A 14,920-nucleotide genomic window follows, 5' to 3' on the forward strand; every position below is an offset into this window, starting at 1 on the left:
TCCAGGATCTTTGTCAGCTGGTTAATGCAGATGCCCCTTACTGGCTTGTAGGTATGACAGAAATGACCCGGACATTTGGTCTAGAACTTCTTGAGTCGGTCCTCAATGACTTTCCACAAGTATTTTTACAAGTAAGAGTTTTTGTTGTTTCAAAAACAGAAATAAAGTTTTAAAATTAAGGCTTTGGAGATGGAGTATGTTCTATAAGATATGAAAAGGTCGGGGAACATTTAAGCATCTTTAACATCTTAGTCTGAATGAATGAATGACATCTCTTAGTCTGAAAATATTTTTACTGATATTTAACATATAGTTTGTCCTATGTTGATTCCCTTTCTGTTAACCTTTATGTTCGTTAAATAAATTAGACCTTATATCTGTTTTAGTAAAAGCTGAAAAAATAGTTCTGGCGAGAGGTCATAGCTCAGTGGTAGAGTACGTGCTTTGCATGCCAAGGTCTCAAGTTCAATTTCTGACATATCCAAGGAGCACTGAAAGACCCCTCTTGGAAAGCCACTGCCAGTTAGCATAGATAAAATTGATCTAGATGGATGGATAATCTGATATATATGCATGTACACATGTACATGCACACTCACAAACACACTCACACTACTGTGTTTGTAAATAAAGTCATATAGCACTCTTAATATTGATTTTTTTTTTTGTCTTGCAGCATCAAGAATTCAGTTTCCTCCTTAAAGAAAGAGTTTGTCCACTTGTGATAAAACTGTTCTCACCAAATATAAAATTCAGACAAGGTTCCAGCACTTCATCTTCACCAGCACCAGTAGAAAAACCTTATTTTCCTATCTGCATGCGCCTTTTGAGAGTAGTTTCCGTTTTGATCAAGCAATTTTATAGCTTGCTGGTAAGAGTGCAGTTTTACTATACTGTTGAGTACCAAATACTGCTAAAATTTCTTGTACATCCAAGTGTGATATTACTACTTGCATACCATATATTTAAAGTCAGTATGAATCACTTATTCATTTAATTAATAAAAATTTTATCATGCCTTTTCATTTTTTAAAAAACCCTCAAACTCAAGGCAGCTTACAATAACTATGAACAAATTAAACAACCTAAGGAGCCTGAATTACAAGCACAGTTGCAAAAGAGCACTATTACTGTACTTCAGAGCACTCTCCCAAGCTCCAGAAGCTCTCTGAAGAAGCAGAAACATGCCCCTTAAAACAGGGACATGATTCTATTTCTACAGAGTTCTTCTGGAGAGCAGAAGAGTGCTCTAAAATATTGGCGCTCTTCTGAAATTTTGTTCATAAATCAGTGGGGGCTCTCACTGATGTTTGAAATGTGGGCACTTGGTTAGTCAGTGTTCCAAGCTAAATTTTCTTGGGAGGACTTCCAAAGCTGTGATGCACCAAAGAAAAAGGCTCTTTCTCCAATCATCTGAATTCTTTAAGTTAGTATCCTGGAGAAAGGCTTTAACAGATGATCTTAATTTACAGTCATGTTCATATCAGACAAGACTGTCCTTGAGCTACCCTGCTATCAGATTATATAGACAGAGGGATGTTTAGCAATAAGAACATATGTGGTAAAACATTCATTTTTCGAGTAGCAATTGTTCCAAACCAAGAAGTTTGGATCTGAGACTCTCTAACTAAATTCTTCCTAACATTAGTCTATTATGATTAAGCTGCACCAGGCCATCTAATTCTTGTGTAATCCATATTCTGAGATATTTAATATTTTGTTGGTTGATATATTGATTGATTGATTGATTGATTGATTTACCACCTTTCATTACAAACAATACCAAGGCAGTTTACAAAAGTTAAAAAAACATACAATAAAAATGAACAATTAAATATTAAACTAAAAATATGAAACAAGTCTGATTAAAAATATATAAAATACAAACAAAAAACTACACATAGGTAAAATACATAGAAGCAGCAATAGAAACAATCATGTAATGGTCTGGATAAAAAGATTTAACAAGCTTTCTAAAAACTGTGGTGTTTTTATGTGTCTCTCTCCTAGTAGCGTCAATAGAAATTGCAAATAATGAAGTGATAATGTACAGTTTGTGTAGCGCCCTGTGTATTTGAAAATTTTCAATGAAACTATGCTGTTAATGGCCTTTTTAGCTTTTGGATTCTTATCAATCATATTTATCCAACATATGACCTTGTTTCCAAAACCCAAGGCCTCAAAAACTTGTGACAGATAGGAATTTTTCTTACAGATCAAATGTTTTTTCTGTATCAAGAAAAATGTCTATTTGATCTTTGAGCATTATGTATAATAGCTTTACAATATTTTATTGCTAATTTGTTATCTTACAATCAGTATAAACCTATTTTTAGCTGACTTTCCAGGAGCCTTATGACATCACCCAGCATTCCATGTGTGCCGCCCCCCATCAACTTTGCAGTGCCTGGACCAGGCCCACTCAACTTAGGCCCCCCAGCTGTGTGTGAACTACAACTCCCATAATCCCTATTCACAGTGGCCAATAGCCAGGGATTATGGGAGTTGTAGGCCAACATCTGCAGGAAGGCTGAAGTTGAGCAGCCCTGGCCTGGAGCAATATGACTAAATTGGGTGCAGTTGTAGGGACACATAGGGACGCCTCAGTGGTGTAGCTTGTGATATTATCCACCCTGATTCAAGATGGCGGGTGCGTGAACGTTTGAGGAGCAAGTGGGCTGGCTTGTGGACCTTAACCAATTTGAACCAAATTTGGTACAATTGTAGGGATAGTGAAAGGAAGGTAAGCAGATTAGTTCTTACTAGAACTTGTTTCTCTTATTTGATTGGTTTGCAAAATATTTCACTCTGTCTTAAATCTTGGTTGAATGATGCTTTTGGTCTATATGACCCATTAAGAGGGCTTAGCTATAACAATTAATTTTGCTTTTCACCATGGTTTTAGAAATATATATGTACCTAATATTCATAAGTTTCAAAACTGTCAGTGACTAAATAAACATATGGTTTTAGCACAATGGCAACCATTTGATTACTGGACAAATTATGTGGTAAATAGATGGGACAGTGGTATGGTAATTAAAGAAGAGTATACCTTGTGTGGAACTTTAATTTAATGCGTTTTTGTGTTTAGGTAACAGAATGTGAGATCTTTTTGTCACTGCTTGTGAAGTTTCTGGATGCAGACAAACCTCAGTGGCTAAGAGCTGTTGCAGTAGAATCTATACACAGACTTTGCGTACAGCCCCAGCTATTAAGGTAGTGCATATACAATAGTCTTTATACTAAATGAAATAAAGCTTTTTATAAAATATTTGCAAAATTAAAACAATAAAGTATAGGCTTTTAAGTGTACCTGCATACAGTCTTTTGAAGCACTGAAAAAATGTATTTTTACTTTGTTTAAATTTGAAACAGGTCCTTCTGCCAATTTTATGATATGAAGCAGCATTCTACCAAGGTGTTCCGTGACATTGTGAATGCTCTGGGATCATTTATTCAGTCATTGTTTCTTGTCCCAAACACAGGGAATGCATCCGCTACAACCAACCAAACAGGTGATTACACATTTGGTATTGTTTTTCATCATTTCTAATACTATTTTTCCTTGGAAGCCACCTGTTTCAGTAAGAAAGAGGTTTGTATATATTAGTGGACTTGCAACTCAATTAAATAGCCTCAAATATTAAACTGGCTTGAGCAAGAGTAACCTGTGTACGCTTTCTCAGAATCGACTGCACATGCACTTCCATTTTTACTGACATTTATCTCAGCTAAGGATGGATAAGAATTTCAGAAATGTGGGGACCTCAAAGTGGAAACCCCCCCACCCTTGCTTTCCTGATTGGAAATACTAAGTTGCTTGCAATTGGAGCTGAAACTTTAATTTAGGCTTTAAATAAGCTCGATTCCATAAGCTGGACTCTGTGTTTGCCCCCCCCCCTTTTGTTTTCCCCAGAGCTTACTTTCACCAGTAGCAGCTGGTGGGCATTAGAACAAGAGGGGCAGGGTCACCAAGGCAGAAGTAAAAGCAGGGTTACCTGGTCACCAAAGCAGAAGCCTACCCCCCCTCCCCTTTTCTCCATACCAGTGGGCTTGGGTATTTACACAATCCTGCCTGCATTGAGGAAAACAGAAAGAAAGGGGGGGAAGCAGAAAAGTAGGGGCAAAAGACAGAATGAGGAACAAATTGCATCCCGCCTCTCATCAAACAAACAAGCCAGTAAAAGATCTGACTACTTACCAGCAGCCAGGGAATCCTTCAGAGCAGCAAAAGTCCTCCAGCTGCTCCAGCACTGCTCCCAGGTAGAAGGGGAAAATGTATTTAAATAATAATAATAACAACAACAACCCCAGTGAGGCACTACCTTGGCGTGGTTGTGGGGCTTGCGTGCTCTGAGGAAGGTGAGAGCTATGCCAGAGGTCCAACCATACTGGACAGGTCTCACCAGAGGAGCAAGACAAAGAGTGCCTCTCCCATCAACAATATGGTGAGAAGTAACTTTAATAAATCTATACCGGATCGGTCATCGCCCGGGTCAACAAGGACCGCACCAAGTGCTATAGTCTCTGGACATCTGGTGGCAAGTGGGCAGCAGGACTCAGGATCTTCAGTTGAGCAACCAGGGCTGAAGACAGCAAAGTTACTGGAAGAAACGTCGCTTAACCGGAAAAAATATACGAAAAATGCCAACAAGGAAATAATGATCTGCTATTACAAGTCTAGTCCAACTAGAAGAGGTTATTTAAAAAGAATGTACCAAATTTGGAAAGAGAAGCATCCAGATACAGAAATAACAGAACAAAGGCTAGCAGACCAGAGAAGATACATAATAAGAAATAAAGTATTCACAGGAGTTGAGCTGGAAGAACTGGAAAGAGCAACACAGGCTCAAGATATGGAAGAAGAATTACCACCAATTGAAGAAGTTGCTCAGGCACAGGTGGAGGAGGTGTTGGGAATCGAGGATGCCACTGTTGCTGAACTGTTTCAAAATCAAAACCAGGCAACCGCCCCTTTGCCTTCACCTCAAAAACCCAAATGCCGTTTAACAGAAAAGCAACAAGAACTAAAGCAAAAAATAACTGAGCTCATGAACCAAACAACCACCAGGGTTCGACTTCCAGCTCTAAAAACAGTTGCCAAAAAACAAATTGCTCAGGCATTAAAAGATGTCAGTGCTGCACTTGCAGAGATAATAACCAAGAATTTGCAAGAAACAAACCAACTATTGTACAGTGCAGCAACAATAACAACACAAGAGCTCGGATATAAGATCAGTGGACCTGTAAAAAAAGAAAGCAGTACATCACCTAAATGGAAGATTAGATTAGAAAATAAAATCTCCAGGCTCAGATCAGATGCTAGTAAATTGAAAGATATGAAAGACAAGAAGCTGAAGAATGAAAACACCAAACAGTATCTGATCCAAAAATACCACCTTGATTCAAGGAAAATTAGAGTAGTCCTGGAAATAATAAAGCAGCAAACAACAGCAGTGTCAAAGAAGATTAGCAGGTATGAAGCCAGAATTACACAACACAGGCAGAATCTCCAATTCCAGTCGAATCAGAGACGTTTCTACCAAAGCATAGAAGGAGAAACTGCAAGAAACGTAGAAACACCAAATAAAGAAGAAACAGTGCAATTCTGGGTGAAAATATGGGACAAACCAATAGATTATAATAAAAAAGCAGGCTGGATGAAAGAGGTCAAAAAATGTAACCAACAACTGCAAGACCTAATAATAACACCAGAATTAATAAGTGAAAGAGCAAAGAAAATTAAAAATTGGACTGCGCCAGGCAATGATGAACTGCATGGCTTTTGGCTTAAACACCTAATAAGCCTTCATAAACAACTATCAAAACAGTTCAATTACATTTTGCAAGGAAGTGATATTGAACAATGGCTAACAACTGGGAAAACTCATCTCATCAGGAAAGACCCAGCAAAAGGTGCAGTTCCAAGTAATTATAGACCGATCACCTGCCTGCCAACCATGTTCAAATTATTAACTGGAATAATAGCAGATGAAGTGATGCAACACTTATTAACTAACAAACAGCTTCCAGTTGAACAGAAAGGAAATTGCCCAAACACCAGAGGCACAAAAGACCAGCTGCTGATTGACAAAATGATTTTAGAAAATTGCAAGAGAAGAAAAACTAATCTAAGTGTTGCATGGATTGACTACAAGAAAACCTTCAATTCATTGCCTCACACATGGATGCTAAAATGTTTAGAAACAACTGGTGTCAGCAAAAACATTCAGATATTTATTAAAAAAGCAATGAGCATGTGGAGTACACAGTTAACAATCAATGGCGAGACACTTGGACAGGTTAGCATTAGAAGAGGCATTTTCCAAGGGGACTCACTATCCCCTCTGTTGTTTGTAATTGCCATGACCCCACTTTCACAAATACTAAACAATACAGGCCTTGGATACCAAACATCTAAAACATCCAGTAAAATCAACCATCTGCTGTACATGGACAATCTGAAGTTGTATGGAAAGTCCCAGTCAGAAATTGAATCACTGCTAAACACTGTCCGTATATTCAGTAGCGATATAGCAATGGAGTTTGGACTAGACAAGTGTGCTGCATTAATAATGAACAGAGAGAAAATAAGAAAAACAGAAGGAATAGAACTGCCCAATGGAAGCAAGATCAAGAACCTGGAAGAGAAAGAACCTTACAAATACTTGGGCATTCAGCAGGCTGATAATATCGCACACACTGAAGTTAAAAGAAAAATTGGAAGTGAATACATCAGGAGAGTTCGAAAAATCCTCAAGTCCAAACTCAATGGCGGGAACACCATACAAGCCATAAACACCTGGGCTATACCTGTTATCAGATACACTGCAGGAATAATAGACTGGACCCAGGTAGAGCTAGAGATGCTGGATCGTAAGACCAGGAAAATCATGACCATCAATCATGTTCTGCACCCCCGCAGTGATGTCGATAGGCTATACCTCCCTCACAGCTCAGGTGGAAGAGGAATGCTGCAAGTCCATCAAACAGTAGAGAAGGAGAAAAGAGGCCTCGAAGAATATATCAAGGACAGTGAAGAAGATGCACTTCAGATGGTCAATAACGTGAAACTATTCAACACCAATGAAATAAAGCAGGCCTACAAGAAAGAACAAGTCAAGAACCAAGCAGAAAAATGGAGAAATAAGCCCCTGCATGGTCAATATCTGCACAATATAAGTGGAAAATCAGACATTACCAAGACCTGGCAATGGCTTAAGAATGGCAACTTGAAGAAAGAAACTGAGGGTTTAATACTGGCTGCACAAGAACAGGCACTAAGAACAAATGCAATAAGAGCAAAAGTCGAAAAGTCAACAACAAACAGCAAGTGCCACCTTTGTAAAGAAGCAGATGAAACCGTGGACCACCTAAACAGCTGTTGTAAAAAGATCGCACAGACTGACTACAAACAAAGGCATGACAAGGTAGCAGGGATGATACACTGGAACATCTGCAAAAAATACAAGCTACCTGTAGCCAAACATTGGTGGGACCATAACATTGAAAAAGTGGTAGAAAATGAAGATATAAAAATATTATGGGACTTCCGTCTACAAACAGACAAACATCTGCCACACAATACACCAGATATAACTGTAGTCGAGAAGAAAGAAAAACAAGTCAAAATAATCGACATAGCAATACCAGGGGATAGCAGAATAGAAGAAAAAGAAATAGAAAAAATCACCAAATACAAAGATCTACAAATTGAAATTGAAAGGCTGTGGCAGAAAAAGACCAAAATAATCCCAGTGGTAATTGGCGCCCTTGGTGCAGTTCCAAAAGACCTTGAAGAGCACCTCAACACCATAGGGGCCACAGAAATCACCATCATCCAATTACAAAAAGCAGCTTTACTGGGAACAGCCTATATTCTGCGACGATATCTATAATAACAGCAACAACATTGTCAATAAAATTCTGGCATCCCAGGTCCTTGGGAAGGACTCGATGTCTGGATAAAACAAACCAGTCAATAACACCTGTCTGACTGTCTAAAATAATAATAATAATAACAATAATTCAATTTCTATACCGCCCTTCCAATAATAGCTCAGGGCGGTTTACAAAGAGAAATAACAAACAAATAAGATGGCTCCTTGAAGCAACCAGGAAGTGCATTTTAACCCATTATTTTTAGTTCTTCCTAGGGGCAGTGCCAGGAGGGGCAATCAGATTGGCTGGAGCAGCTTGAGTAGCAGCTGTTCCAGCCAGTAAGACCAAAACAAGAAGTTATGGACAAGGGAAGAGGGGCTGGAGAAGCTCCATGCTCTGAAGGTTTCCCTGGCTGCTGGTAAATCTGATCCTTGTGTTAGCTTGCTTGTTTTTGTTGGTAGTGGGGCACTGCCCTTCCTGCCCTTACTGACCAGCCACCACTGCTTTCCACCCCTTGCAAAAGGGGTTGCAACTTCTTGTGCCTTCTTTGTTCTAAAACCTTGATATAGGAACTTCCCAGCAAAGTGTACAATTTCTCGGTATCTTTGTGTGGAAGCTCCTGTTGATAATGCTTTAGAATCTAATGAAGACACTAGGAGTAATTCTCCCCTTTGCCATCTTGTCCTCCATCACTGCTTCTAGAGGTGAGGTTTTTTTATAAGGGGGCTAGGTAGGAGGCCTCCAATCCTTGTCATGTTCCCAAAGACTACTTCAGGAGCACAACAAACCACAGGGCAAGCTTTAAAATGAATTAATATTGGATCCTAATAAGCCCAAGTTAACTTATTTTAGAATAGTTCATTCAGAATTGCGATGGGAATTTCACTTGGTTGTTGTTCTTAACAGGCTTGCTAATATATGTTTGCTAAGCTCATTTTGTAATGTGTGACCATAGATGTTAAGGAGACTATTTTTGACCAAATGGAAACATAGGAAGCTGTCTTTTACCAAGTCAGACCACTGGTCCATCTAGATCAGTATCTATCTATCTATCTATCTATCTATCTATCTATCTATCATATTTCTATACCGCCTAATATGTACATGGCAGTGGCTTTTCCAGGGTTGTAGTCAGGAATCTCTCTCAACCCTATATGCCACGGAGAGAACTTTAAACTTTCTGCATGCAAGCAGGCAAATGCTTTTTACCAGAGCAGCAGTATCTCCTTAGGGAATGTCTTACAGTGCTCATACATGTAGTCCCCCATCCAAATGCAAATCAGGGCAGACACTGTTTAGTTAAGGAGACAATTCATGCTTGCTACCACAAGACGAGCTCTGCTTCTTTCAATACAAATGCACTACATTAGGGGACATTGACAGTAGGCTGACAGAAATGGTTGGATGGCCTGTCTTCATGTGGATGTCATCTTGTGATCTATCGATCTATCTAGTCAGTTTGTTTGTTTGTTTGTTTATTTATGTGGGTGGGCATCTTTGGTTAAACTAATCAAACTAAAATGAAGTGTGTGGCTAATGTTTTCTTTCTTTGCTATACAGGAAGCAGTGTGCCTGGTAGTACAACCTCTGCACAAACCAATCCAGGAATGCTAGGAATGGGTGGAGGTGTAACTGTATTACCAGCTTTTGAATACAGAGGTACCTGGATACCTATCCTCAGCATATCAACACAAGGCAGTGCTAAAGCTACCTAGTAAGTAAAATAATAATTTCTAAATTATTTAACATTAATGTGCCTCATCCTAAAGTAGGAGTGTTTGCCTTCATACATCTATGCATTTATCCTATCTTGAGAGGAACTGGAAGATGGTGCAGCTTGCTTATTGGTGGTGGTTATGGGTGGGTGTTCTTCAACAAAATAAACCCCAAACTTGTCAACAAAATGAATGAAAGTGATTAAGCTGAACATTCATACAACAAATCTACAATGTACAAGGTACAGATCTGTACATGGGTGCAGTTATTCACATGTGTTTAACACAGGTTCAGTTTTAAAATGAACATAGCTACTGTTATTCACAGAAAAACATGTATGAATAGGGCTGCAGTCAATTTCATGAAATAATAAAGCAGTAAAATACTAAGAAACAGCAGGGAGTATAAACAGTGTTATTAATGCCTTATGCCGATTGTGGTATTTTGAATCTGGCCAGGTTACTATGAAGCAAAGGCTTTCACAGTAGGCAATGTGAGTGGCTGGCTGTCTCTCTGATGGTCATTGGTAAAAGCTTTTTCCCCCCTAGTGTTTCATCTTGGTCCTTTTACTGTTGTACTGGAAATTATATCCCTGTAAAAATCCGATCTTTGAATAACAACTTACTTTTAGTATCCCTTTCTTGTTAGATATATATTTACTTGGCTACTTGTGTGTTTTCACATTTGTGTTAGTCTTGCTGTGGATTAAATTTACAGGATGTTTCCTTTACTCGGTTATTTGTTGCAAAGTACTCTGTGTAATTTTCAGAAAGACAAAGAACTGATTAAAGAAAATGCCTTCTTCTTTATTAACCCCACCACCTGTTTATCATCAGAGAGGTTCATTTGCAGTTGCCACTGGCTTGTCTGGTAGTGACTCAATGGTGTGCCTTTTTTGTACATAATGCAATTTCTGTCAAAGTCCATAAAAATACCATTTCCCTTACCAGGGCCCCTGTGAGAAAGTTGAATAATATTGAGTGCATATTTTTGTAGCTGGGATCTAGGGATAGATTGGGGATTCTGTTGGTATACCATCCACCCCGCAGCCCAACTGACTCCCTGACTGAGCTCACGGAGCTGGTCACGGTGTTGGAGACTCCTAACCTTTGGTGCTGGGGGACTTCAGTTTCCACTTTGGGGCTGGCTTGTGTGGTGCGGCTCAGGAGTTCATAGTGGCCATGACAGCTATGGGCCTATCCCAATTAGTTTCTGAACCAGTGAGTGCGTTGTCGGCCACGCACTCGATTTGGTCTTTTGTTCGGATCAGGGTGGTGTTCCGTGGGTGGGGGATCCAGTGGTTTCCCCATTGTCATAGACAGACCACTACCTGGTTAAGGTTGGTCTCACAGCCACAATCCACCCCTGCAGGGGTGGCGGACCTATTAGGATGGTCTGTCCAAAAAGGATGCTGGACCTAGTAGGACTTTGAAAGGCCTTGGAGGATTTTGATGTTGGTGTGGCGGGTGATTCTGTCGATGTCCTGGTGGGAACCTGGAACAGGGAACTCACCAGGACAGTAGACATGATTGCTCCTAAGCATCCCTTCCAACCTGCTTTAAAAATGGTCCCTTGGTATACTGAGAAGTTTCGGGGGTTGGAGCAGTTGGGTAGGCAACTAGAGCGCAAGTGTAGGAGAATTCGGTTCGAATCTGACTGGATACAGCATGTGACCCATTTGAAGACATATGCGGTGGCGGTGCATGCAGTGAAAGAGAGGTTTTGGTCTGTGCGCATTGCGACTGCAGGTTCGTGCTCAGCAGAGCTATCCTGGGTTGTGAGGAGTTTGGTTTCTGCTTCTTATACCTCAAATCAGTCCCCAGGGTCGTTCTGCTGTGATGCTTTTAATGGGTTCTTTGCAAACAAGATCTCCTGTATTCAGGCCAACTTGGACTCCGCTATTTCTGCAAGGCCTGTGGAGGAGGTGTCCAACGATTTCTCTTGCAGTGTTAGATTGGATCAGTTTCAATCTGTGACTCCTGAGGATGTGGACAAGCTGCTTGGGGCGGTGCAGCCTACCACCTGTTCTCTGGATCCTTGCCCAACTTGGCTGCTTCTATCTAGCAGGGAGATTGTTGGAGGTGGCCTAGTTAATACCATAAATGCATCGCTGAGGGAGAGTAGGGTGCTCCCTTGTCTGAAGGATTCAATGGTTAGACCACTCTTAAAAAAGCCTTCCCTGGACCACTTAGCGATGGATAGTTACAGGCCAATCTCCAAACTTCCTTGGTTGGGCAAGGTGATTGAGAGGGTGGTGGCCAGCTCCAGGCAGTCTTGGAGGAATCTAGACCCGTTTCAAACTGGCTTTAGAGGTAGCTATGGGTTTGAGACAGCCTTGATTGGCGGGATGGATGACCTTTACCGGGGAATCAAAAGAAATAGTGTGACTCTGTTGGTTCTTCTGGATCTTTCGGTGGTGTTCAGTACCATCAACCATGGTATCCTTCTGGATCACCTGGGGGAGTTGGGAATAGGGGGCACTGCTTTGCAGTGGTTCCACTCCTATCTCTTGGGTAGATTTCAGATGGTGGAGCTTGGTGACAGTTACTTCTCAAAACGGGATCTGTTATATGGAGTCCCCCAAGGCTCCATTCTGTCACCAATGCTTTTTAATATCTACATGAAACTGCTGGGTGAGGTCATCAGGAGATTTGGTGCTGGATGTTATCAGTATGCTGATCACACCCAAATCTACTTCTCCTTTTCATCTTCAGGAAATGGCACTCATTCTCTAAATGCCTGCTACAGGCAGTAATGGGCTGGATAAGGGAGAACAAATTGAAGCTGAATCCAAGCAAGATGGAGGTGCTCATTGTGGGAGCTCAGAATCTGAGGGGTGAGTTAGATCTTCCTGTGCTGGATGGGGTTACACTCCCCCAGAAGGAGCAGGTGCACAGCTTGTGAGTACTCCTGGACCTAGGCCTCACCCTCGTATCTCAGGTGGAGGCCATGACCAGGAGTGCTTTCTGTCAGCTTCGGCTGATTCGACAGCTGCGCCCATTCCTTGAGGAGGATGACCTCAAAACAGTGGTGCAGTGGACTATTGCAATGTGCTCTATGTGGGGCTGCCTTTGTATGTAGTCCAGAATCTTCTGTTAGTTCAGAATGTGGCAGCCAGATTGGTCTCTGGGGCAACCCAGAGAGACCATATTATGCCTGTTTTTAAACAGTTGCACTGGCTGCAGATACGTTTCCAGGCGAAATACAAAGTGCTGGTTATTACCGCTTAAAGCCCTGAACGCTTAGATCTGAGTTATCTTAGAGAGCGCTTTCTTCTGCATGATTCCCACCACACGTTAAGGTCATCTGAGGAGGTCCGTCTCCAGTTACCACCGGTTCGTCTGGTGGCAACTCGGAGGCAGGCCTTCTCTGTAGCTGCTCCTGGGCTGTGGAATGCACTCCCGGCAGAAATCCGTAATTCAAGATCATTACTGTCCTTCAGGAGAGCCCCTAACCTATCTGTTTGGCCTGACCTTCCAGAGTTTTAAATGACTGAAAAATTGTTTTAAATGGTTGCCCTGGTTCTCCAGGGTTTTTTAGCTGTTGAATTGTTTAATTGGTTTTATTCTGGTTATATAGTTTTGATTTTAACTATTAACTGTCTTTAATTGTTTTTACCTTATTATAAACCGCCCTGAGCCACTTTGGAAGGGCAGTATAAAAATCGAATAAACAAATAAATAAAAGTAAGAGCTGTACCATCTCTGTTGACCTTCAGTAGAGCACTGAAGACTGACTTGTTCAGTCAGCATTTTAACAAATTTTCAGGTTGATTTAAATTTATCTGTTTTAATTGTTGATTTTAAAGTTTAGTGATGTTTTAATTAGTTGTGAACTGCCTTGAGTCCTGGTTATAGGTTGAATAAAACTGTGTTAAACTTAGTAATGACATCCGGAACAAAACTGAACTTTTAAAGAGTGTGCGTGTGTGTGTGTGTCTGTGTGAGAGAGAGAGAGAGAGAGAGAGTGTTCTAATGACCTCAAGGCATTATTGACACAGAAACATGTTGGAGTGTTGAATGTCTACATTTATTGTGTATAAACCAAATTATCTAAATAAGTGCAACTCCTGTATTTCTCTAAGTAATTTCATGGTTCAAAATTAAGCGAATTTTCATTTATGCTATCATTTTAATAAAGGAAACACATTTAGAGAATCCAGGGAACTAGTTCTTTCTGGAGACTATTATTATGAATATTTATACAGGAGAACCTCGTTACTCACGGGGGTTCCGTTATTCACCTACTACTATGAGTAACAAGGCATTACACCAATAGGTAAAGCGGGGTTAGGTTCCAGGGTGGAAGGAAAACAGCAAAAAAAAAAAAAAGTGACAAAATGGTAAACAGCTACAAAACTTACTGTGGTGTGCTCCATGTGGGGTCTGCATATGTCCGGGAATATCCTATGTGTTCAGTAATCCCCACAAAATAAGTAAATGCCTCCGAAAACTGCAAAAAATTGTGGGGGGGGGGGTGTTGGTGTCAGTATTGTTGTTTTTTAAACAAGCCACAAAACGGCTCCACCTGTTCCCTCCTATTTTAGGCAGAATGATGGCCAGAAGTTATCTCCCTGGTCACTTCTGGCCCTCTAGGAACCGTGGATATGTAGGTTTTAACTCTTCCGTATCTGCGGATACTGAAACGGGTGTCTACTAGATACCCCATGGATATGTGGAACTGCGAATAATGAGGTCCTACTGTATACTGCTTTTCAACAAAAGTGCTCAAAGTGGTTTACATAAAAACATAAATGAATAATAAATAAGACGGTTCTGTTTTACTAAAGCTTTGAACATTGAGCTATAATATTGGTTTACTTGGTGTGATGAGTCAGTTTCCCCCTCCTCCTGTTTGGAGAATAATCAGGAACATAGGACAGTTTTTTAGTTAAGTCTTGTTGACTTAGACTGTAGTGTAATATCATTTGTATTCTTTTTGAGCATCTCTCTCTATATATATAATACTCTAAGGCGTACCCGTGGCTAATCCTGTGTGTGGCAACTCATGCTAGAGTTCGTGAGCAGAAGCACCTGATTGGGCAGTGGGGATTCCATATGCAGATAGGGAAGAGGAGCTTGTGAGAGCAGAAGCATCATGGTGATTGGGCAGTGGGGATTCCATCTGCAGATAGGTGAGATAGTGGTGATTCCGTATGCAGATAGGGAGGAGGAGCCTGTGATGGTGAAGGTCAGTTGGAATGCAACTGTTATTGGTCAGAAGATGCTCTTGATTGTAGAGGAGAGGAATACACACACACACACACACACACACACACAGACACACACACATAAATAAAAGATAGTGGGCAGGGATCTGT

General features: G+C 40.6%; 1 protein-coding gene across 2 annotated transcripts in view; it reads left to right on the forward strand.

Moving 5' to 3' along the window:
• MON2 (MON2 homolog, regulator of endosome-to-Golgi trafficking) overlaps nucleotides 1-14,920 on the forward strand; it is a 129,468-nt gene that overhangs the window by 49,117 nt on the left and 65,431 nt on the right. For both annotated transcript variants that reach the window (XM_053255502.1, XM_053255503.1), the window contains exons 7-11: nucleotides 6-131; nucleotides 677-871; nucleotides 3,095-3,219; nucleotides 3,379-3,518; nucleotides 9,445-9,598. In XM_053255502.1, coding sequence (XP_053111477.1) covers nucleotides 6-131; nucleotides 677-871; nucleotides 3,095-3,219; nucleotides 3,379-3,518; nucleotides 9,445-9,598 — 740 coding nt within the window. The remainder of the gene's footprint in view (nucleotides 1-5; nucleotides 132-676; nucleotides 872-3,094; nucleotides 3,220-3,378; nucleotides 3,519-9,444; nucleotides 9,599-14,920) is intronic.

The sequence above is a fragment of the Hemicordylus capensis genome, chromosome 5 (assembly GCF_027244095.1).
Source record: "Hemicordylus capensis ecotype Gifberg chromosome 5, rHemCap1.1.pri, whole genome shotgun sequence".
In the NCBI taxonomy this organism is placed as follows: Eukaryota; Metazoa; Chordata; class Lepidosauria; order Squamata; family Cordylidae; genus Hemicordylus; species Hemicordylus capensis.